The sequence below is a fragment of the Acartia tonsa genome, chromosome 12, assembly GCF_053477335.1.
Source record: "Acartia tonsa isolate MP-2025a chromosome 12, ASM5347733v1, whole genome shotgun sequence".
Classification (NCBI taxonomy): Eukaryota; Metazoa; Arthropoda; class Copepoda; order Calanoida; family Acartiidae; genus Acartia; species Acartia tonsa.
The window spans coordinates 27785466-27809843 of record NC_137271.1 but is presented as its reverse complement, the minus strand read 5'-3'; the positions used below and the strand labels follow the sequence as shown (position 1 = coordinate 27809843).

General features: G+C 30.4%; 1 protein-coding gene across 2 annotated transcripts in view; it reads left to right on the top strand.

The window, feature by feature from the left end:
* Nucleotides 1-24378, top strand: part of RASSF8 (ras association domain-containing protein 8) — a 204355-nt gene that overhangs the window by 170033 nt on the left and 9944 nt on the right. For both annotated transcript variants that reach the window (XM_080180126.1, XM_080180125.1), the window contains exons 9-11: nucleotides 11509-11617; nucleotides 21556-21612; nucleotides 22125-22190. In XM_080180126.1, coding sequence (XP_080036252.1) covers nucleotides 11509-11617; nucleotides 21556-21612; nucleotides 22125-22190 — 232 coding nt within the window. The remainder of the gene's footprint in view (nucleotides 1-11508; nucleotides 11618-21555; nucleotides 21613-22124; nucleotides 22191-24378) is intronic.

Genomic DNA, 24378 nt, shown 5'->3' with positions numbered 1-24378 from the left:
CCAGGGAGAGAGGGAACTTTGGGCTTTATTACACTGGTCCCCAACATTTTATAATAACTTTTTCATATTCGTCTTTAAATCCATGCATATTCCTATCCACCCATTTTTGACAGAAAGTAAACAGATTTTTTTATAACTATTCCGCCAGTTAAAAAATAACATAAATGTATCATATTCTCATTTAAGTATTATGAAATGTACCGTTTATGATATATCTGTATCCCCCCTATCCCTGCGAGACCCCTGCTTGATACAAATGAGTGTGAGCCCTTATACGTCCTAACTTGTAACGCCCTTCATATGTATTCATTTAGACAGTACGGTGCGGGTTTGTTTTACTGTGCAATTATTTGGGATTTTTAAAATCCACTTTTGTCTCTAGAATTTAGTTAAGAAATTGATTTTTGGGCGATTTTAATTAAGGATAATCTTTGCTATTAATGAAAAACAGTGTCATTTTTCTACCTTTCATAATCATTCCACCCTTTTTGTTACAACCCAAAATGATGTACTACGATTAGGATTAACTTATTCTTGTATTGCACACACACAAAAAAACTATAAAAGTGTTTTTTTTGATAGATTTTTTTCCACAGTGTGAATGGTAATGAAAAGGGTAATTTTATATAAGTATGAAGAGGGTTTACAAGGGAAAATTTAATTTAAATATAACTATAAGAGAGAAATCAAAATTCATAATAAATTAACATATTAATTCCTAAAGGAGCTACTCCTTTATTTTCACATCTGATATTTTTATAGTAGTGCAGCTGTTATATAAGTAGTGTGTGTCTTGATGTCTGTCAGTCAGTTGAGCCAGTACAATTATATCCGTGTTTTTATGTGTTATCACCTTGCTTCTTCATGAGATTTGCTAATCATTCTTTTCAATCTAAAACAGTGCAGCAGCTAGTTTCAAAAAGGAGTAAAAAGAATAAAAGTCTTTTTGAATTTTATCTAAATACAATAATTCCTTTATGCTCCAATAAACTTTGCATCTTTTTGTTACAGAAATAAAAGGTATGTGCATGTTTTTAGGTCATGATAAAATAGTCCTTTTTAATTTTAACTTAGCTTCGCGGTCAATAATATTGTTTTCAGAAAATAGTAATAGAAATTTGGTTCACATTTAGTCTTATCCTGAAAGTCCATTTGGAAATTTGAAAGAAACATTTAATGGTCGTTTCTCTTTAAATTTCTCCAAAAATTCAAAAATTTCTAGCAACTAATAACATAATTGGAAACCAACAATATTATTTTATTTCTTCTTTACATAATTTTTGTATAAAATTATTTTTTCCTGATGTTTGGTAAGTGTGGCTGAAATAAAAAGTTTTAGTTTTCCCCTGAGGTGTATTCTTCAAACTCAAAATATGTGAATTCTTAAGAAAAGGATATTTACACTGAAAAATCAAACAAGTTACATTTTAATATTCTATATTAATAAAAACAAGGATGACAACATCCATAAAAGCAAAGCACTGAATTGGTAGGACAAACGGACATTAATACTTATATAGTGTCAGAACTGAGTAATCAGAAAATAAAATAAGAGTCGAAGCAAAATTGTAAGTAAATTTGTTTAAAAACTGCTTGATACAGGATAATGTTTATGGACATACTAACATTTTTAAGACTTGATTATAGAGTTGCTTCGCTTATAACATTATACTTTGTTGTCCTAGGAATCAACATACCAAAAATCAGATAAATCGGATGATTAGATCACATAAAATTTTGTTGTTAAAAAGTAAAAAAATCAACATATTTAAAATGGACGTACGGACATTCTTGTAATGATTATAGAGTTCCTACGCTTTCTAAAAGGAATCGCCATGCAAAGTTTGAAATTGATAGGACAATGCCTAAATTAACGAAAGCTTTCCGTCTGTGACGAACGTACGGTGGGGCGTACGGACCGACCCTAATTATAGAAAAGTTTTGCTTTTAAAAATCCCCCTCTACCATATAATAGAGTATGGTGTTCTGATTGCTTCCTTTTTGTGTATGCTATATATATATATATATGTATATGCTTTATTACTTTTCTTTTTATTAAAACACCTTATTTAATTTTTATAATAACAAGGAGGACAACATCCATAAAAGCGAAGCTTTGAAGCTGTAGGACAAACGAACATTAACACTTGTAGAGTATCAGAACTGAATGATCAGAATATAGATATATAAAATCGAAACAAATTATAAGTGAATTTTTACAGGATATTGTTTAAGGACATACTTACATTTTTTATGACTTGATTATAGAGATGCTTCGGTTATAACATTGTACATTATAACGTTGTCCTAGGAATCAGTATTCCAAAAATAAGATCAATCAGATAATTTTATCACATAAAAAAATTGTTTTTAAAAAATTAAAAAATCAACATGTTAAAATGGACGTACGGACATTCTTGAAGCGATTATAGAGTTGCTACGCTTTCTTAATCATACCTAACTTTTACAGGAATAACCATGCAAAGTTTGAAATCGATAGGACAATTCTAACCTGTTTAAATTAACGAAAAGAAGTAACTGTCTGTGACGTTCGGACATACGGACGGACGGACCGACCCTAATTATAGAAAAGCTTCGCTTTTAAAAATCCTCTTCCCAATATAGACTGTATGTACTTGAATATTTACCTAACTCACTTGAAAGAAGTCTACACACACAAATTGCATCTGCTGTGTATATCTAACATGCTTCTTACAATCTCAATTACAGTAAAGTAGTTACAAGAATTTTGTTACAATAAGGTTGGGAAACTGTCGACCCAAATTTTAATAACAGATTAATAGCGATACTTTTGATTTTGGAAAAAAATTGGATAAGTGATTTTATCTGATAAAAGTAATCATTTACACTATTGCTTGATTAAAATTAGTTTATATGTATGCCTACCAACCAAATCATATTTTATTTTCTTGAAGAAAATAAGATCATAGACCTTCCTTAGAAATTCTCAAGAATCTTACATCAAATTAATTAAAGAACAAGAGCTTGTGTGTGAGATCAATCTAGCAAATATTCATGCTATTTAAAAAATGTGTGAGCACTTTGCAGCATTAAAATGTTTATAATCTTTTATGGCAAAGCAAAATGTGCAAAAACTTTTATCATATTATAATTATTATAAGTTATTTTATCTTCTGCCTTGACAACATACAAATACATCCTATTCTTAACTTGTGAATGCACACATTTGCACACAAAACACAAACTTATGTGTTCATACTGACACTCTTAGAGATAAACACATGCACACACACACACAGACAAACAAAACCAACCATGCTTACACACACACACACACACACACACACACACACATAGGCAACCACAGAACTGTCAAAATATAAATCTCCACCAACCAACCATTTCATATTGAAATGAGCTTGAACTTGCAAACACTTAAGCCGCCATGGCTTCAAAAATTTATATTACAACTAAACAATTTTTCTCTTTGGTTCTAAACATTACAGTTTTAAAATTTTAATACATTTATTTTTTACCTATAAGAAAATACAGTTTTGATTTAAAATTTTTTAAACTTTATTATATTTTTGGAAACCTTGAATACAGGGTTAAGATTTTAATTAACATATCTGTAATCATCCTTTCCATCTGGTTGAAAAATAATTAATTATTCTACTCTCAATTAAAGAGATACTTAGTTTCTCATTTTAATATTGAATGAGAAATTTCTAGCTGATCTAGCTGATGCGCCCCTAGAATCAAGGGGTTCAATATTCGAAGTATTCAAAAAATATAAGAACCCCGAATTATTTATAATAATATCCTAAAACCATATAAGTACCTTAAAAAGCTTTACTGTAAAGGAGAAACATATAAGAAGATACTTCGCTAACGACAAAAAAATCTTACTACTTCAAAATACTTTATATAAAAGAATATCTGTTTAAAATATCTTTGTACTATTTAAGTTTTTCAATATCTAAGGTGAAAAGACATTAAGTCTAATATAAAACTCAATATTCAATTTCCTATCCTCATCCTTTTACAGTATTTCTATATCCTAACTATGCTTTTAAATAGAATAGAATTACCATCACCTCATAAATAAGATGAAATATGAACTGCTTTTAAAATTAAGGTTTAAGAAATGAGACAGGTACTTATAAATTTATACAATAATTGAAATTTTCTTCTCCACAAAATTATTTATCAAAGTGAACCATTGGAAAATCAAATTTATTTCTTAGCACTATCTTGTAACTTTATTGTTGAATATATAAAATGAAAAGTGTAAGATCATTTTTCCTTTAGAATGTACAAACCATATTCTTGGCTTTATATATTATACTTTTATCCATTTATCATCTGCGAAGTCTTTTATGTGGAGTATTGTGGTTCAGGGGACGGATAATAGAATAAGATATCTTTATGCAGACTTTACACACTATGATATATTTAATTTTGTTATATCTAAGATATAAATAACTAAATAAATCAAGTAAATATACACTCAGATCAAACTTAAGTTAGTAGTGAAGCTACTCTGTAATTACATAGATATGTCTGTCCGTCCATATGTCTGAAACATTTTTGGGATAGATTGCTGAAATTTTTGTGAAGATTCTCTATGGGCATTTATTGGTGTTATTCATACCACAAGAGCTAAATATATTTTTGCTTATGAACGTTTTGTCATTTTCTATTATTCTCTCTTATTTTTATGATTACTGTTCATTTTTCTATCCATTATTTAAATTGTGCTTCGCTATTTATGGATGTTGTCATAAGACAGTGAGACTTAATTTTGGCAATTGATGCATCACCTAAGAATAGCATTCAGGGTTTCAAATTCTATACAGTTTTTCTATTTACTTTGCAGTCAGGCTTTACATAGCCACTAAATCATTTTAATGTCTTTAGTATGACATATACACAGCTATTTATTATTATTAATTATTACCTAGCTTTTATCAGATGTTTTTTTTTATATTTAAGCTAAATAAATGAAAATTGATTGGTACATTTCTTTGTCTGTGTGTGGTTTAACCTGTAAAAGATATAGCCCAGAGAGCAGATAGTAAATCCACAGATTTAGTTTTTGCTATTTCCTAAGCTGATAAGGATTGATAGTGCATAAGGGCATAGTCAGTGTTTAAAATTAGTGACACATAAACAATCAAAACATATCAAAGCTGTCTTTATAGTGCTTCTTTTTCTATATTTTTTGTTCGTTGATAATCAAATTCTTTCACACAAGCTATCTTCTATTGATTCTGTATCTTATTCTTATATTTAATAGACTTGATCTTTCTCCACTTATTATGAAGAATAAAATTAAGTTTCTGAATTGATATTGTTAATCACCTTCCTATTTTACGCGACTAATGATTGTAAATCAAAGCTATTCATTTTTTTTATTAAAATTACGACAAATAGTACTAAGTTTCTACCTTAATATCTTATGAACCCCTCCCCTTTTTACGCGACTAATGTTCGTAAATGAGAGTATTTATTCTGTCTCTTCCAATTTACTTTATAATAACAAACAAACACATCAAGGCTTGGTAGCCGCCATATTAGACAGACTGGTAGCCTTTAAGGTTAGATAACAGCCTATTTTGAGCCTATAAAGATAAGCTAAATTCTAGGGAAGGCAAAGTAGATTTTTGCTGCTGATAGGCATCTTATACCGCTAGACTGCGGTCGTCGATCTCTAAAACTAAAAGATAGAAATAAATATAGTCAAGTCCAAAACTTTTTGGTTACTAGCCAAATTACGTTTTCTGCGTTTGAGTTTGGGAATATTTTCAATATCAATAAAGAATATTTTTTCAACTTGTATAAAATAATAGTTGGTACTATTAGGTTTAATATTTGATTACTCATACTGGCAGAAAACTACACATCTAGTCTTAAGAATCATAATTGTTGACTTACGGAAAATAGAATAGAAAAAATAGCTGCGCTTGTATATCCTCATTATTCTGCACCCCTGTTCTGGATAAAATGTTTATTTTAAAAAACATGCGCGTTCAGTTTTTTTCATTTCCTGATAGATTTTTGTCCCCCGATTCCAAAAATATCTTTCCAGAAATCCTAGCTGTTCTAGAAGATCTCCAAAACTGCAAATTACTTTTATCACTGATTTTTCAATAATTTTTTAAGTATCTAATACAAAATTTTGTTCAAAACATGTTTTAGTGAACAGTAAAAAGTGTCTAACACACCTTAGAATATACATTACTTGAATGCCAACAAGACCTAACAGAATCAATAAAAATATACCTGCCCTTTTAACAGTTATTAACTGTTAAACAGAGCCAATTTGGGTTTTAACTAGAAAAGACATTGAAGGATCAGTTTTTCAGACTTGACAAAGAAAAACAAAGTTGTAGAACTCGCCAAGCCTAACAATAGTTGTAAGATGAACTGTTGCAGCAGTGGTGGAGATTATCTGCGTCAAAAATATACATAACAGCGCATAGCAATGTTGTGCCCATTCTAAGACAAGAAGGACTCATATTAGGGGGACCTGAACATCAGACACTAAAATAAAACCAATGAAGACAGAATTTAAGCCAAAAATTTGAACCTGCCAATGACTGTTTGTTCCAAAGTGGTGGTTAGCTCACTACGCTGTGGTTGGGAGAAACTGAGTTCCCCACATTGACTTTGCATTTGGTTGACAAATGCTGTCGGAATTTGTCAGATTATGATCACACAACCATCCCTGAGATGCCCTAAGGTTGTAAGGAGGGAGATTTGTAGGAAGTTCTACATATCAAGCAGCTTTAACCATGCTTTCCCTCATCCATGCTCCTCGTATGAGAGTGCCATTAATTAGTGTGGCTTGATATGGAACACCTGCCAAAACTCTAGGCCAGGGTGATGTAATAATTAAGTAGCTTCCATGAGAATTGCAAGTCAGCTTGTAATGTAGCATAGAATACAATCAGGTGTGTGCAAAGCTTACCAATCTAAGATTGGCCAAAGGATTCTCACTTCCAGTCTCCATGTGCATCTGAGTCCTAACTTCAACAACAACTATTATCAACAATTAAATGTCAGAACTTTCAGTTTTTCCCAAAGCAACTTAAGTAACTGTTTTTTGTGCTTTAACAATAAATACAAAGTTGTAGAACTTGCAAGGCCTAACATTGACATTAATGGCATCTACCTAGAACACACTTTTCTGGACATTTTGAGGAAAACTGAAAATTGTGAAGTCTTTCCTGTTTAAAATTGGAGAACATCATTGAAATGTTTGGTTTTATTTACATTCGATTCAGATAATCTCTACTACCATTGCTGGCAGTTGTCTGTGAAAATTTGTGTATGGATGGTCAGGTTGATTGCCAGTCAAAAGGTATTGATTTGATTTCATCACTCAATGTTTCTTGATGTATATGTTGTTCCGGGGCCATCTTAAGGTTAACAGTAATGAGTTTGAGAGTTTCTGTGATCTTTGTAACTTTTTCCAGCTGTTCTCTGAGATGACAGGACTACATTTGTGTTTATTTGTCGAAGTTTCAATGATGTTCTCCATTGTTTTAGGATGCAATAATATTGGTGTGGTCTGAACAAACTAACAAACCAATGAGGGAATATTTAGATAAAAATTGAACCCACCAATCACTGTTTTGACTGTTATTCACGTTAAACTCACAATTTTCAGTTTTTCTCAGAAAAGTGTGTCATAGATGGATGCCAATAATGTCTATTATTATTAGGCCTAGCAAATTCTACAACTTTGTATTTATTGGAAAAGCACAATAACATGAGTCCTTCCCGTCTAATAAAGGGCACAACGTTGCTATGCATGTTTTATATAATTTAGACGCAGATAATCTCCGCCACTGCTGCAACAGTTCATTTTACAACTTTTGTTAGGCTTGGCAAGTTCTACAACTTTGTTTTTCTAAGTCAAGTCTGAAAAACTGATCCTTCAATGTCTTTTCTAGTTAAAACCCAAATTGGCTCTGTTTAACAGTTAATAACTGTCAAAAGGGCAGGTATATTTTTATTGATTCTGTTAGGCCTTGCTGGCATTCAAGGGATGTATATTCTAAGGTGTGTTAGACACTTTTTACTGTTCACTAAAACATGTTTTGAACAAAATTTTGTATTAGTTAAGTAAAAAATTATTGAAAAATCAGTGACAAAAGTAATTTGCAGTTTTAGAGATCTTCTAGAACAGCTAGGATTTCGGGAAAGATATTTTTGGAATCGGGGGACAAAAATTTATCAGGAAATGAAAAAAACTGAACGCACATGTTTTTTTAAATAAACATTTTATCCAGGACAGGGGTGTCTGTCTAAGGCAACATACAAGTAATTGAAGAAATGAATATCTATAATACAAAGTAGAACGATGTCTGTCTGTTTGTTTGTAGCGAAGGATCTCGTAAAACAGGACATATTTAGCTCCTAATAAAGATAGATGTTTTAAATTTTATGAATCATGAGCATCTACAATTTCAATTATTACTATATATTATACTTTTTGTGGCAAATTACTTTTTGAGCTTCGCTAATGTATAGCATTCTTGTTAAGATTTTCTCTTTAGATTTTTGTATGACTTTTTCTACTTTTGATAGTTCTTATACCTATGTTCTGGTCTGTCAATGTTAAGTATAATAATATTGTTTATAAAGATTGAGTGATAATACTTAATCTCATTTTCTTATTGCTTTTTATTACTATTTTCCTTTTTTCTTGTGATGCATATACACTAAATATTACTTGCGGCACAATTATAGTTTTGAAAAGAAAGTATGTATATTTTTCAAAATGATTTCTCTTGGGAGGGTGGAAGCTTAACTGTAATGGAGAACCATATAGGTCCAGCAGTTAGCGAGTTCCTTTGGTACCGAGACACAGACACACAATCGGATAAACATCCTGTTACTTTTATATAAAAAAAATTTAAAGAGAAAAATGTAGTTAAAATTACAGTTCATATAGCAGCTGCAAGCATAATATTTTAGATGAAACATTATTCTTATTTTGTGTATTTAAAGTATCAAATTTTCTAAATCCTTTTTAATTATCATTATGTTTCTGAATTTCATGATAAAGGATAGTTCCAATAGGTGTACTTTATTATCTTTTTTTATATTATTTTCTTTAAAACAATAGTAAGTATGACATTATCAAAAAAATATATAATGTGAAAAATATACCTAACGCTTATACTCATGTGATATATGTAACCTTTGATTATGACAAATTTGAAACTCTTAATAAGCTTATAAGGAGGGGGGGGGGGGGGTTCTGACACTTTTGCGTAAACCTGGTATATAAGGTTTGGACTAAGAGGATAGGTTATAAAAGATAAAATCATTCTTATATGATGAGTTTTCCCAAGTTTTTTGGATAGGCCTCCAGGTTTCGGAGCTCCAGGCCTCTAGGTGGTCTCTGTACAGGTAAAAATGAAAAAAAAAATTTTTTAAGAGTTAGAGGTCAGCTTATGAAACAAAATATGCATGTTTTTTCTTCAAATATGTGAATAACATAATATAATCACAACAAAAAGATGCATATTTTGTTTTATAAGTTAACATCTAACTCTTAAAAATTTTTTTTTTTCATTTTTACCTGTACAGAGACCACCTGGAGGCCTGGAGCTCCGGAACCTAGAGGCCTATCCAAAAAATCTTAAAACTTGAGAAAATTCATCATATAAGAATGATTTTATCTTGAATAAACTATCCTCTCAGTCCAAAGATAAAGACTATGTACCAGGTTTACGCAAATGTGTCAGAACTCCTCCCCCCCTCCTTGTTTATTGTTTACTGTTTTTACATCTTATTTTAAAGTTACAAGCTTCGGGTATCATTTTAACTGCAAGGCCTAGAATCCATTTTCTAGTATGGCTTCGAAACCGATTAATACTTTACTTTCTTAGTAACAAACTTGTGCAATAACCTTCATAGAGTCATCCTTTTTTTCTAATCCTTTTTAATTATTACTGAAAGTATACATAAATTTTATGGTGTTCCATTAATTACGCGAGCTCATGTTTTAGTAATAATAAGAAAGGGCAGTTTTTGAAAGTTCGGCCGCCTTTCTTTAAAGTTAAAAATTTTATTGTACAAAAGCAAATGTCAAACAAAATACTAGTGCTTAGACAAATAGACATTTTCATTTATGAGTAGCTCCATTGTTATGCTCTTTTCCTCTTAATCTCTGCATGATTGATGGAATACCTAATTTGATGAAATATAAAACCACAGGGAGAAGAGTTACCATGTAAATTATTTAATATTAGAGATATTTAGTTTAGACCTAACAAAGCAACAATAAATACATTTAAAATTGTATGGCCAATAAATGAAGTAAAAATCATATTTTCTGCAAGTAGTATACTTGATTATAACCATTTTTTAATTACAAATGCACAAAAATAGGAAGCACTAAGTAACTTATATAAAAAATCCCTTCTAAAATATTCTAATATGTAAAAATTAAGCATATGTGACGTTATTAAATGTAAAGTAATTATAGGCCTTAGGTTTTTATGAGTCAGCCTACAATACTGACAATTTTACACATGGGATCACTTCACCATTCTAAGGAAGTTGATCAATATTTTAGTTTAAAAATCTAACAAACAAAAATGTCTTAGGTGATTTATTTACAAAACCTTACAAGAATTTTAATTATTAATCGACTAAATATAAATCTTCGGATCTACTGCAGTTCACGGTAAAATATTGCTGGTAACGAATATTGCCAAAAATTTATGAATTTTAAAGGCTGCTAGCTGCCAAACGGATGAACGTACAGATCATACCCGCACACCATTATAAGCAGTATAAGAAGGCCTACAAATAATCTGGAATAGCCAAGATCCAATGATGCACAGGGAAAGCTTCACGGAAGAAAAACGCGTAAAATAGGCCTTTTTTCGCGCATTTCTCTGCACTGCGAGATAATCATGCATTATTGATTTATGGCTATTCCAGATTATTTGTAGGCCTTCTTATGCCACTTAAAACAGTGTGCGGGCATGTTCTGTACGTTCAACCGTTTAGCAGCTAGCAACCTTTAAAATTCATAGATTTTTGGCAATATTCGTTACCAGCAATATTTTACCGTGAACTGCAGTAGATCCAAATCTTCTAGTAACTTCATTGAAATAATATCATATTGGTAAAAGATAGAATTAATATAAATGCTATATACACATAAGTTAGATGTAAAGTGTTAATGTATAATTTATTGACAATTAGATAAAGTAGATAGACAGACGAAATTAGAATAGTTATTTATCGCACCACATTATAAACAGCTTTCTGCGGATATAAAAATGTACAATTACAAGATTAAATTCAGTTATTTTAAGCCCCGAGATACCGAAGGCAATGGCTAATAAACAGGTTTTAATCTTATGATTGTACATATTCGTAGAAAACTTGATAATACGATGCTTTTTCATTATAACTGAGAAGCCTTTTTTGATCCACCGCGGATATTAATCGATTTTAAAGCTGGAATATGTTTAAATTTTTTTATATTTTCAGGACGGAGTTGGACCAGTTGAAGCACCGGCTGGAGATGACCGACCTAGAGTTACAGAAAACCAATGCCACCCTCAGAAGACTGGGAGATGAGATGCGATCCTACTCACAGGTAGCATTCTTGTTTATAATCAGTGTCAGCCAAAAAAATGTATTAAAACTAGCATTATTTGATCAATAGATATTATCTAGATTCATACTATTTATCAATTGGAAAACATTGGAGGAACTATCCCGCTATATGATTGACTAGGAAATGTACAAATTAGGATAGTCAAAGTGAAAATTAATTAAAAGAAAACCATATAATATTTTGAAATAAATTTTATTAATATCAAACTTATAATCCTTAATTTGAATTTGTGCAATGAAACTTTGAAACAATTTATACATAGAATTATTACCACAGGGTGGCTTGTTGTTATTAATATGGAACATTAGTGAATTGTTCAAAATATTTTGTAGATATAACATACATATGTAAAAATGTAAAATACATCCTAGCCTTGTAAGAAAAGTTCCTTTTTAATCATAAACAATCATTAAAAAATAGGGGTTGAAATAACTAGACTCAATTAAAGGTATTTTAACTTTTCTAGTTTTCTTACTACACTTATTTTTAAAAGCAAAGCTTTTCTCTAATTGTTGGCTCTTTCCGTTGATTTAGCCATGTTAGAATTGTCCTATCGATTTTAAATTTTGCATGATTATTCCTATAACAGTTAGGTACGATTTAAGAAACGTAGCAACTCCAGAAGCGTTACCAGAATGTCTGTAGTCCATTTGAAACATTTTCATTTTTCTCCTTTTTTACAACACTTTTATGTATGAAAATTATCATATTCATCTGGTTATTGAAATAATGATTCATATTACATCAAGGTGTAATGTTATAACCGAAATATCTGTATAATCAAGTCCTAAAAACATAAGTATGTTTTTAAACAATATCCTGTAGTTAAGCATTTTTCCAAAAAAATGTACTTACAATTTTGTTTAGACTCGTGTATTTATATTCTGATTATTCAGTTGGTTTCGACACTCTACAACTGTTAATGTTCGTTTGTTCTACCATTTCAGAGCTTCGCTTTTATTATGTTAATAAATATTTATATGTATTATATGAGCAACAATTTCTAAAACACCTGGTATATAAACTATTTAAAAATAGCCCAGTGTAAGTTTGTTGTTGAGGGCATAATCCTTCTTTAATCTCAACAAACTTTATAATTAATCCATCAGTAATTTTCAGATACTAACATTTTTAAAAAAGTAGAAAAGCTTTCTAAACTGAAATTGAAGGGAGAAATGCATAATTAATACGCTGGTAAAAGAACAAGTTTTCTGAAAAATAACTACCGGCAAGGATTGTTGCTATCTTATGAGTCTGGTATTTCAGAGAGAGAGGGGACATGGGGTGTTTGTTACACTAGTCCCCAAAGTTTCATAAAAACGTTTTGTGAATTTGAATAGTTGATTTATTAAGTTGAGTGTTTAACCACAACCAATATATATTTATCGGCCATTGTCTTAACCTTTTAGATCCCTGGGTTATTTCATTTAGTTGAGCAGTCAGGCATTGGTTCAGTAACAAACAGAAGAAAATAAGATGGATATCGAACAATTGATTGAAAATAAGAAAATTTATAAACATTTTTTAATTGATAATTAAGGTCCGCCTGTTTTACAATTATAGATATTCATGTTTTTATTGAAGAAAAAAGTTATAAGATAACATTGTTTATTGACTAAATATCCCTTAGGAGCTTTAGATTAATAATATTGAGAAAACAATAATCCACATTTTCCATTGGCTTTTAGAGAATGTGACCCCTCCCACCATCATTCTGTTTTTGGACAATAGGCTTAATGATATGAATAAAAATTAAAACTTGTTGATTCAACCTATTTTAGTTGAAAAAAATTAGTTTTTCTTCAAGTGCTTCATCTCAGGGATAAGACAATGGCCGATGAATTCAATGTTATCCCCAATGATGATATACAATTTCCCTCATCTGTAGATTTTTATCATCGGTTTAAACGTTTGGACACTTAACTTAATGAACCAACCAATAAAAATAAATTAAAAGTCCCCAAAGTTATTAGGCCAACGAATAAGAAAATGTTAAAACAAACTTTGGGGACTAGTTTATTAAACAGCCCATTGTCCCTTTCTTGCTGGCTTTATTTCCTTACTAGCATCATAGGGTCCTTGTAAGGTTATATGGAAATTACAAAACTTAGTGATGTTTATTTATTCCATTGATTAATATAAATAAAGAATAGTTTTTTCTAATATCAATAATATCTTAATTAAGCTATTGCGTTATAGAGGACAGCTTTTAAGTCTTTTTAATCGTTTAAGGTGTTAGGTAAAATAAAGATTCCTGTTCCTTAACTAAAAGTTCCAATTTTTATGGTTATAGGCTATGGGATTTCATATGATTAACATAGCACATACATACATAATATACAATATACATGCATAATATCCTTACTAGCGGCTTCTCCCTTAAAGGCGTTTAGTGGCACTCGAGGTGGATGGGGGATTGTTGAATTGCATCCATCCCTTTATTTTAGTTTTAAAAAATACAATTAAAAAAATTCGAAGGGAGGTAATATTTTTTCTAGGGTCGATTTATCTTGGAAGGGTGGTGGTTCCCTCGCCCAAGTAAGTGGTAAACCTTCCCATGACCAAAAAAGTTAAAGGGGTAGTTTCATGAAGTGCATTTATAAAAAAAACAGTGAACTGGAAGTTTTTTCTATTTTAAATAACGTAGTAGTGCATAATATAAAGTTATTGATTAAAATTAAAAGATTTGACCAGGGATTTTCCTTAAAAAATGAGTTTTTCATTTTTATTTTCAACTTCGTTGCATGTTATATATGGCGAAAACTTTTTTGTCATAAATACAACTTTAGATAGCATTTACTAGTTAATAGAACTCCAAACTTTTTATACAACAAAATACACATAACAACAAAGAATGACCAATAAAATATTTAGTATAGTACTTAGAGTAGTGATCTTTTTATATGTCTAAGTAGAATATATCAGGCATTGGATAGATATGATTGTGATAAAGAATTCTAACATTGACCTGACTGAACTTTTTTTTGATAATATCTAAAAAAGTTAGTGATTTGCAACATAAATTACATGAGAATGGTCTTTATATATATATATGTTGTATGGTTAGTTGGTATTTCCGCGTGAGATAATGTGTATATTGTAAGTAAACCGGACAGTTTTCTTTATTTTTTTAAAAAAGAATCTCTAGAAAACCTGTCCTATAATGAACCGGACGTTATTTTTTTTATGTTTTTTAAGTACCTTGTCCCAAGGGGAACCCCTGTTCAATTTTTTTATAACTCTTGTGAAATATGTGGAAAAAGATTCTCTCATATTGGTGTTTTGGCTATACATATTTGGAAAAAATAGACCATTCTCATGTAATTTATGTGGCAAATCACTTTACCTTTTTAAGATATTGTCAAATAAAAAAAATTTGGTCTGGTCAATGTTAAAAATTCTTTAACATATAATCATATCTATCCAATGCCTAATATATTCTACTAAGACATATAAAAGTTCACTACTCTAAGTACCTTAACTCTTTAAATACACTTCATAGAACTATCCCTTTTGAAGGAGAACCATATCGGTTCAGCGGCTAGAGAGTACCTTCGGTACAGACAGACACACAAAGATCCTGTTTCTTTATTTTAAGGATATACTACTTTTTATATTATCATATCCCTTTCTTATAATCAATAGTCAGTCATAAGCTCCGAAATGCAAAATTTACTTAGAATTGGTAAATGATTTTATGTATTTGTGACTTTTCTCTCTATAAGCCCAATACCTTTATTTATCCTAATAGAATAATTCTCTATGTCATGCATATTTGCCCATTTACAATATGTTTTTATCTGCTTTTAATATAACAAAATATCTCTCTCTTTGTTTGTGTTATTAAATCATCTAGAAAATTAAAACTTATCATAGAGGAATCTTTGTATAGAGGAGGTTCCAAGAGACAGCGTGTCAAATCATAATTGGGAGCTTGAGCTGGCCCTAGTGACCGTACAAAATTGTCTCGTCTAAATACTTTGTTTTGTGGTAAATTGAATTTCCATACCTGAAGATTTAAATAATAAGATTCTCTTCCCAAAGGAATTAATCTTGACTGATGTAAATCCCCTATTTTAATACACAAATTTACCTCTTTTGTAGATTTGGACATTTGGACATTTGGACATTCAACGTAAGAAAAATCTAAAAAATTGCCTTGTCAACGAATAAGAAAACGTCATTATAAAACTTTGGAGACTTGTGTCCACTGTCCCTCTCTCTCTGAGATAAACAGTCCTTAACGATAATCTCAAAGAAAAATCTTTTATGTTAGAAAGGAAGAAAGAAGAAATTCTTCGCATTAAATAATTTGGGAGTAAGATTAAATCATCTTCTATCATCTAATCCCTGTATATATAGTTAGTATATTATTAATATAAAAGAAACAGCCCGGGGTTGCATTTAATTCCATTTCAAGAACAATGAGCTAAAACTATTTTATTCGGGCAAAATTATATTAATAATGGATAGTTATATGAAGAGAATGTAATATGTTGGTTAAAGTGACCCTCAAACGTTTTGTTAATATATTCAATTTGAAAATGAAACTAGAGACTAGAAGGAGGGGGAGTGAGTCGACCCTTCAATTTCTATTTTATTTGGAAAAGGAACAGTAAACAGACACAAAAATTAACCGTTAGGATTTTTTTTCTGGAGGTGATAGTTACTTACCTTAACTGAACATTAAGAAACTTTACTGTAAAGGAAAGTCATGTCTGTTCAGTGGTTGGCGAGATCCTTCGCTAAACCTACGATAGACATTTTGTTACTTTATTAGATGGCTAACCTTTAACTAATTCAAAAATTCTGTCCAATTTTAAGCCATAGTGGACAATCTTTGTAAAAACTGGGGGAGGGATGTCATTGAATTAATAATGAGAATATAAATTCTTCAACAAATATTACAAATTATATTATATTACAAATTTTCATATACAAGGACAGTTTTATTTGGAAAAATTTTCTAAACCAGAATGATATCTTTTCAACACCGCCCCGAATCCGGTGGATAGGAACCGGTTCTCATCCATACGAAAAAACTGTGTCTATCATCTTATTATATCCAACTTTCTACAAATATAAAAATGTACAATCATACAATGCGAGAAATAACTATTATTGGTCATGCTTCAAATATCTTTTTTTTTTAAAGGTTTCATGATTTTTATAATTTATCTCATATTCTCTCAATTTATTTAATTTCATGATATCTGAACATTGCGTCAATTTTTTTATGTACGCACAATTTAAAGTAAATTCTGTGTATGCCACTGTTTTACTACTAAAGAAATCTGCAATCAATTCCATTTTATTGTACATTTCTCTTCTTTTTATCATTGTTTATTTCTAATGAAAATGCATTAATATTATTTTTATTCCTTTTTTAAAAAGGCATTTTTTAATCGCCTAACCAAGACTAATCAATCTATAACTACAAACTCCGCCTCCTGTCTAATTTGTATATCCATCCGTCGTAATTCCGTTTAATCTTTGGCTATAAAAGGGTTAGAAAAATGGTTTTTCCAGTCGTCAGAGACAGTTACAAACGTGTTTTGGTTAGCCTTTAAGATCCTGAATATGATTTCTATATGTTTAAGGTTTGTAACTTGTAAGTCTTTGCACGAAAGGACAATCATTTTTTTCATTTTAAAAAGGCATTAGTTTTTTTTATAACTGGTCTTGTTTCACAAGTAAGGGGAGTTTTATCTTTAAGACTTAATTTTATTTTTATCGCCAATATTATTTACAGTAAATTACTAAAAAATCAGTAGTAATAAATTCTGTATTTACCTTTTATGGATTTTTTTTAATGATCTATAAAATAGTAAACATTTTAGCTTAATTATTGAAATACTTTTTGATTGTTTGTTGGTATTCTTTCATTTCATGATGATGTGTAATGATGATATCAAGAAAGAGAGACGTAGTTGATAAAAAAATAGTTAGACAAAGGTTATTCAATATAATGGTTGAGGGTCTCACATCGATTTGCAAAAAAAATTCTTGGTGAAATTTTATTAACGCCTAACCTCAAGATAGAGTTTAGAGTTATAGAGAGGCATATTTATTAGTTTGACTTGCAGAGAATCTTTGCATTAACCATTGGAAATTTAGGTTATTATTTTATAGGGTGTAGTATTGTTATTGAACTTATTGATATTGAGTCTTACTTAAGATAACGGTTAGCTAATGTTTCAAACAAATATACTGACAAGGTTTTGTTACAGAGATGATTTGTTGTTCTAGTAAAATTTAAAAATTGCTATTTATATTATTTTCTCGCTTGTAGCATTGATCGTTAACTTATTGATATAGTATCTTATAGCCTCAAGATATGCAGATATGGAATATTTATAATTACAAAATTTATATAAACATTTTCAAAAAATAGCTAAAAATAAATCTTGTTCTATTATATAAACCTTTATTATTTTTTTTTAGTTATGGTTTCAGTACTTTAAAAACTCATGCTTTCTTTTTTTATAAATATTTAATAATTTTCAAGATTCATTTTATAATACATTATGCTATTTAAAATTATTAACATTATAGATAAAACATTATTTTTTATTATGATGACTTTTCAATAATAAACAAGTTTTAAATACCATATAAAATAGTTTCAAAAATAGTTCTAAATTTCAGGCATGTTTTTTTATCAACCTTTTATAATTAGTATAATAATAGTACTATTTTTGGATCATGGAAAGAAAACAAAGTCATTCCTAAATTAGGACAGAAGTCACCTTCCTAGGAAGGACATAAGTAGCCTTCCTTAAGTGAGAATTTGTTAGATGAAGGGCATAACATGCCTCCCTTAACAAAGATTTTGCAAGATTGAGGACATAAGTAGCCTCCCTTCACCTCACAAAACCTAGCTTTTTGATTCTTCACATAGCAAAATCTTGCATAAAATTGGTTTTTGGTCCATCACATAGCAAAATATTGGAAAACTTAGCTTTTCTGTCCTTCACATAGCTAATTCTTGCAAAACATAGCAAATTCTTGCAAAACATAGCAAATTCTTGCAAAACATAGCAAATTCTTGGAAAACTTAGCTTTTCTGTCCTTCACTTAGCAAATTCTTGCAAAACATAGCAAATTCTTACAAAACATAGCAAATTCTTGCAAAACATAGCAAATTCTTACAAAACATAGCAAATTCTTGCAAAACATAGCAAATTCTTACAAAACATAGCAAATTCTTGCAAAACATAGCAAATTCTTGGAAAACTTAGCTTTTCTGTCCTTCACACAGCTAATTCTTGCAAAACATAGCAAATTCTTACAAAACATAGCAAATTCTTGCAAATTATAGCAAATTCTTACAAAACATAGCAAATTCTTGCAAAACATAGCAAATTCTTACAAAACATAGCAAATTCTGGCAAAACATAGCAAATTCTTGGAAAACTTAGCTTTTCTGTCCTTCACATAGCTAATTCTTGCAAAACATAGCAAATTCTTACAAAACATAGCAAATTCTTGCAAAACATAGCAAATTCTTACAAAACATAGCAAATTCTTGCAAAACATAGCAAATTCTTGCAAAACATAGCAAATTCTTGGAAAACTTAGCTTTTCTGTCCTTCACATAGCTAATTCTTGCAAAACATAGCAAATTCTTACAAAACATAGCAAATTCTTGCAAAACATAGCAAATTCTTACAAAACATAGCAAATTCTTGCAATACATAGCAAATTCTTTCAAAACATAGCAAATTCTTGCAAAACATAGCAAATTCTTACAAAACATAGCAAATTCTTACAAAACATAGCAAATTCTTGCAAAACATAGCAAATTCTTGCAAAACATAGCAAATTCTTGGAAAACTTAGCTTTTCTGTCCTTCACATAGCTAATTCTTGCAAAACATAGCAAATTCTTGCAAAACATGGCAAATTCTTACAAAACATAGCAAATTCTTGCAAAACATAGCAAATTCTTGCAAAACATAGCAAATTCTTGGAAAACTTAGCTTTTCTGTCCTTCACATAGCTAATTCTTGCAAAACATAGCAAATTCTTACAAAACATAGCAAATTCTTGCAAAACATAGCAAATTCTTGCAATAGGGGTCCCAAACTCAAAAACAAATTTTCAGCGCGATCCGACCACCGGTTCTTGAGATACGGTGACCTGGTGTCCTTGTTACTGACGGTAATATTTGGGAAATGGTTCGAATCCTTAGTAAATTTGGCTAAGTCCAAAAATTTTTTGACACTTAGAATATTTTCGACCTGGTGTCCTCTCAGTAGGTACGCTTGGTGTCACCTTGGTATTTTTTCTTCAAAAATTTGACTTAGTGTCAAAATATTTTTGGACTTTACTAAGGATTCGAACCATTTCCCAAATCTTACCATCGGTACCAAGGACACCAGGTCACCGTATCTCAAGAACCGGTGGTCAGATCGCGCTGAAAATTCGTTTTTGAGTTTGGGACCCTTATTGCAAGAATTTGCTATGTTTTGTAAGAATTTGCTATGTTTTGCAAGAATTTGCTATGTTTTGTAAGAATTTGCTATGTTTTGCAAGAATTAGCTATGTGAAGGACAGAAAAGCTAAGTTTTGTAAGAATTTGCTATGTTTTGCAAGAATTAGCTATGTGAAGGACAGAAAAGCTAAGTTTTCCAAGAATTTGCTATTTTTTGCAAGAATTTGCTATGTTTTGTAAGAATATGCTATGTTTTGCAAGAATTTGCTATGTGAAGGACAGAAAAGCTAAGTTTTCCAAGAATTTGCTATGTTTTGCAAGAATTAGCTATGTGAAGGACAGAAAACCTAAGTTTTCCAAGAATTTGCTATGTTTTGCAAGAATTTGCTATGTTTTGCAAGAATTAGCTATGTTTTGCAAGAATTTGCTATGTTTTGTAGGAATATGCTATGTTTTGCAAGAATTTGCTATGTTTTGCCAGAATTTGCTATGTTTTGTAAGAATTTGCTATGTTTTGCAATAATTTGCTATGTTTTGCCAGAATTTGCTATGTTTTGCCAGAATTTGCTATGTTTTGCAAGAATTTGCTATGTTTTGCAAGAATTTGCTATGTGAAGGACAGAAAAGCTAAGTTTTCCAAGAATTTGCTATGTTTTGCAAGAATTTGCTATGTTTTGCAAGAATTTGCTATGTTTTGCAAGAATTTGCTATGTTTTGCAAGAATTTGCTATATTTTGCAAGAATTTGCTATGTGAAGGACAGAAAAGCAAAGTTTTGCAAGAATTTGCTATGTTTTGCAAGAATTTGCTATGTTTTGCAAGAATTTGCTATGTTTTGCAAGAATTTGCTATGATTTGCAAGAATTTGCTATGTGAAGGACATAAAAGCTATGTTTTGTGAGGTTTTGCAATGTGAAGGACAGAAAAGCTAAGTTTTGCAAGATGAAGGACATAAGCAGCCTTCCTAATGTAAGAATTTGTCAGACAAAGGACATAAGCCACCTCCCTTAAGTTAGATTTTGTTAGATGAAGGACATAAGTAGCCTTCCTTAGATCAATTTCCAGTGACTTCTGTCCTAATTAGGAATGACTTTGTTTTCTTTCCATGATCCCTATTTTTTTCTATGGTTGGGGGGAATACAACATCCCTCCTCTCCCCCCCCCTGAATGGTGTATAGTGTCTAAACATAATGTATCTTGCGGGTGGGGTACTTCCCTACCACAAGGGTTAACCCCAACACTGTAAACTTTCAAGAAATTATGTGTAAGATTGATTATTTTCCTTGCAAAAAAAAGCTCAAAACCTGTATAAACATACTTGTAAAAGCATCATAAATAACTTTAAACACATTTGAAAGGCTGGGAGAAGACAATTGATCTTAGTTCATATTGACCATTTCTCCTTTTAAAAAGCTTTGGGCTATCAAAGATAGAATTTCGAACTTGTAAGTAAGGATAAACTTATTTTTTATTTTTTTTTAGGAAAGAAGTAAGGAGAGGGAAACAGAAATAAAGTATGAAATAACCAGTATTGAACAGGTAATTAGGTTATACTGGGTTATAGGTAACCCCCACAGGGGTTGGGCATAAAATATCCTTCCCCTAGTTTCAAATTTATTTGGTTTTTGTTCGATATTGTCGCAGCTTCTATATAACTGTCGGTCTGTCCTACAGTCCTCATATGTTTACTTGTTTAACAACTCACGTTTCCTCATTCCCGTTAAGTAAAACGTATTATATACCATTTGCATTGTTTATTTACAAAATATTATCAGCTTGTTTTTATTGTTATTAATTTAACCAAAAACAGTAAACAACAAATAAGACATTTGTAACTAGTTTTGTTATTTGTAAGCCTTAACAACTTTGGGGTAGAAGGTTGGATCATGATAAGATTTGCAAGGTAACAGTTTCCAATCTAATCTCTAGGATAGGGGGCAATTTTGTTTAATCATAATTTGACGATTTCATAAATTTCTAATTCCAGCTTTTTCAAAGCTAGACTTTTGACGTAATCGTCTTTGTTAATAAATATTTTTTTGTTAAATTAGGAAATCAAACAGTTGCAACGCTCCTCAGAAGATAGTACGGCCATTTCTGATAAATTAAATAGAGAGGTAATTTTTAGTTATATGATATCTTCCTTCTATATTTTTTGGTTCTTTGTCGGTTTTAGAAATATTTTATACAGAATATTTGGGATACAGCTCTCCCCTCCTCAAGTGCTCCTAGGGGCCCTTACGGGTGTACCCGCTAGTTCTTTAATAAAAAGCTAAGTTAACCTCAAATTCTCCACAGAACTACATATATTCAGACGAACGGACAAATATATATAGCAGCATTTTCATTTTCTGCATCTTAAGACTTTGTATAAATATGTAAATTTAGTTTGGGTAAATAAATAAAACGCTGCACGCCCAAATTAAATTGAAACCATATGTATTTTTTAAAGCAATGTTTTTAAAATTAGATTGAAAAATAGAAATACAGCCCCTAGTAAAAATGAGTATTACTCAAAATATTTTTCCACTGTAAAGTTGAAGTATTAGCAGGAAGGAAGGGGACAATGGACTGTTTATTACACTAGTCCCCAAATGATTTTGATAATCTTTTCTTAATCGTTGGCTTAACATCTTTGGGGTCTTTAATAAGTTTTGATTGGTTGGTTTAGTTAAGTGTCCAAACGTTCCAACCACAAATTGTAATCTACAGGAGGGGTAATTTTGTGTATCATCATTGGGGATGTTCAACAATTTATAGGCCATTGTTTTATCCCATTGAGCCCTGAGTATTAGCGTGATTGCCAGGGAGTGAGGGGACATTAATGGAATATGCAATATAAATTTAAAGTTTGCTAGCTTGGATATTAATTTTGCTGTTTAAATGAACCGTATCGAAACTTTAATACCTAATAATAACTATACATACAATTACATATGGGGTAAATATTCTTTATCTAAGCATTAAAATATCTTCCATTGTCCCAACCTTGTTAATAAGCAATATACAATAGAAAATGAACAAAGATGAATATTTGAATTTAGATATTTTATTTACTTGCAATAAGTAGTGAGCTAATGGGTATAGAATACACCAAAAAAGTTAACTACCATAGCGTTAGCTAAATTTAACACAAAGCGTAATTAATAGTCATTACTTTTAAAATTGTACAAGATAGATAATGTACAAAATTCAACATTAGTTTTTGCTACCAAATGGTTTACTGTTCATATCTTGTATATTGAATAATAAAGATAATGGAACAAAATTACCAAAGATTTAGTTACAAAACCCATTGCCTTATATCTGAATATAAATATTTTGCACCTAACTTTTCCACAGGTAAAAACAAATATGAAAGATTATATTCTTTTCCATTGCAAATATATCATAAAAATTATCTATTTTTAATAGTATTTAAACATATCTTTTAGTTGAGCCCCTAGCATTACTGCCAAAACATAAAATGAGCAAAACTATATAAACATCAGGCATTAAATATCCTAGTCATTATTATAGTATTTTACTAACGATTCAATTTTAAGGAATGTCTAATTAAATTAGGTTGAATTTTAGAACAACCTTCTTAGCATGATCGTAAAAACACCGTCTATATACTTGAGCCCCTAGTGTCCAAAGAATTTATTGAAATCAGATAAGCTTACTTGCATAGCAGTGTTTACGCGTTTCTACAAAAAATCCGTTTAGCCCTTTTAAAAATTGCTTTAAAACATTTTTACTTTTTGTTCCTTGTTATGTGGTTATAAAATCAAGTGGTTTCGGATCTCGCGAACTGGTGAATCCTCTTTGGTGAAATCCAGCCTCACCCCCCTTCAAAAAAGAAAAAACAATATTATGAATGTGTTTTAACCATATGATGTTAAAATGTGTTTGCTAATCTATGATTTCTATATTATTTATATTGTTGCTGAAACACACCTCTAGTATGAGCATAAAGAGAAATAGGGGGTAAAAAGAAAGGAAAAGAGAGAGAAAAAAGATAGGTGTGCCATTTGTAGAGGTTGCAAAAAGTGCTAGAATCTTAACCCACTTCAATTATTACAAGAGTTTCAAAAATTAAAAATAATGTAAATTATTTCAAAGATATTAATTTTAAAAACATTATTTGATTGTCCATGGTAATTCTTTGTATTATACTAGTGGCTTCGCCCCATGAGGTAATGGAAAGTCAACCCTCCAGAATAATTTTATAGTTATATTTTCAAAAAAGTTATTCTTTGCCAAATTACTCTTTGGTAAAATTAAACCCAGGTTGTGCGCCGTATGCACAAAAATTTCAATTCG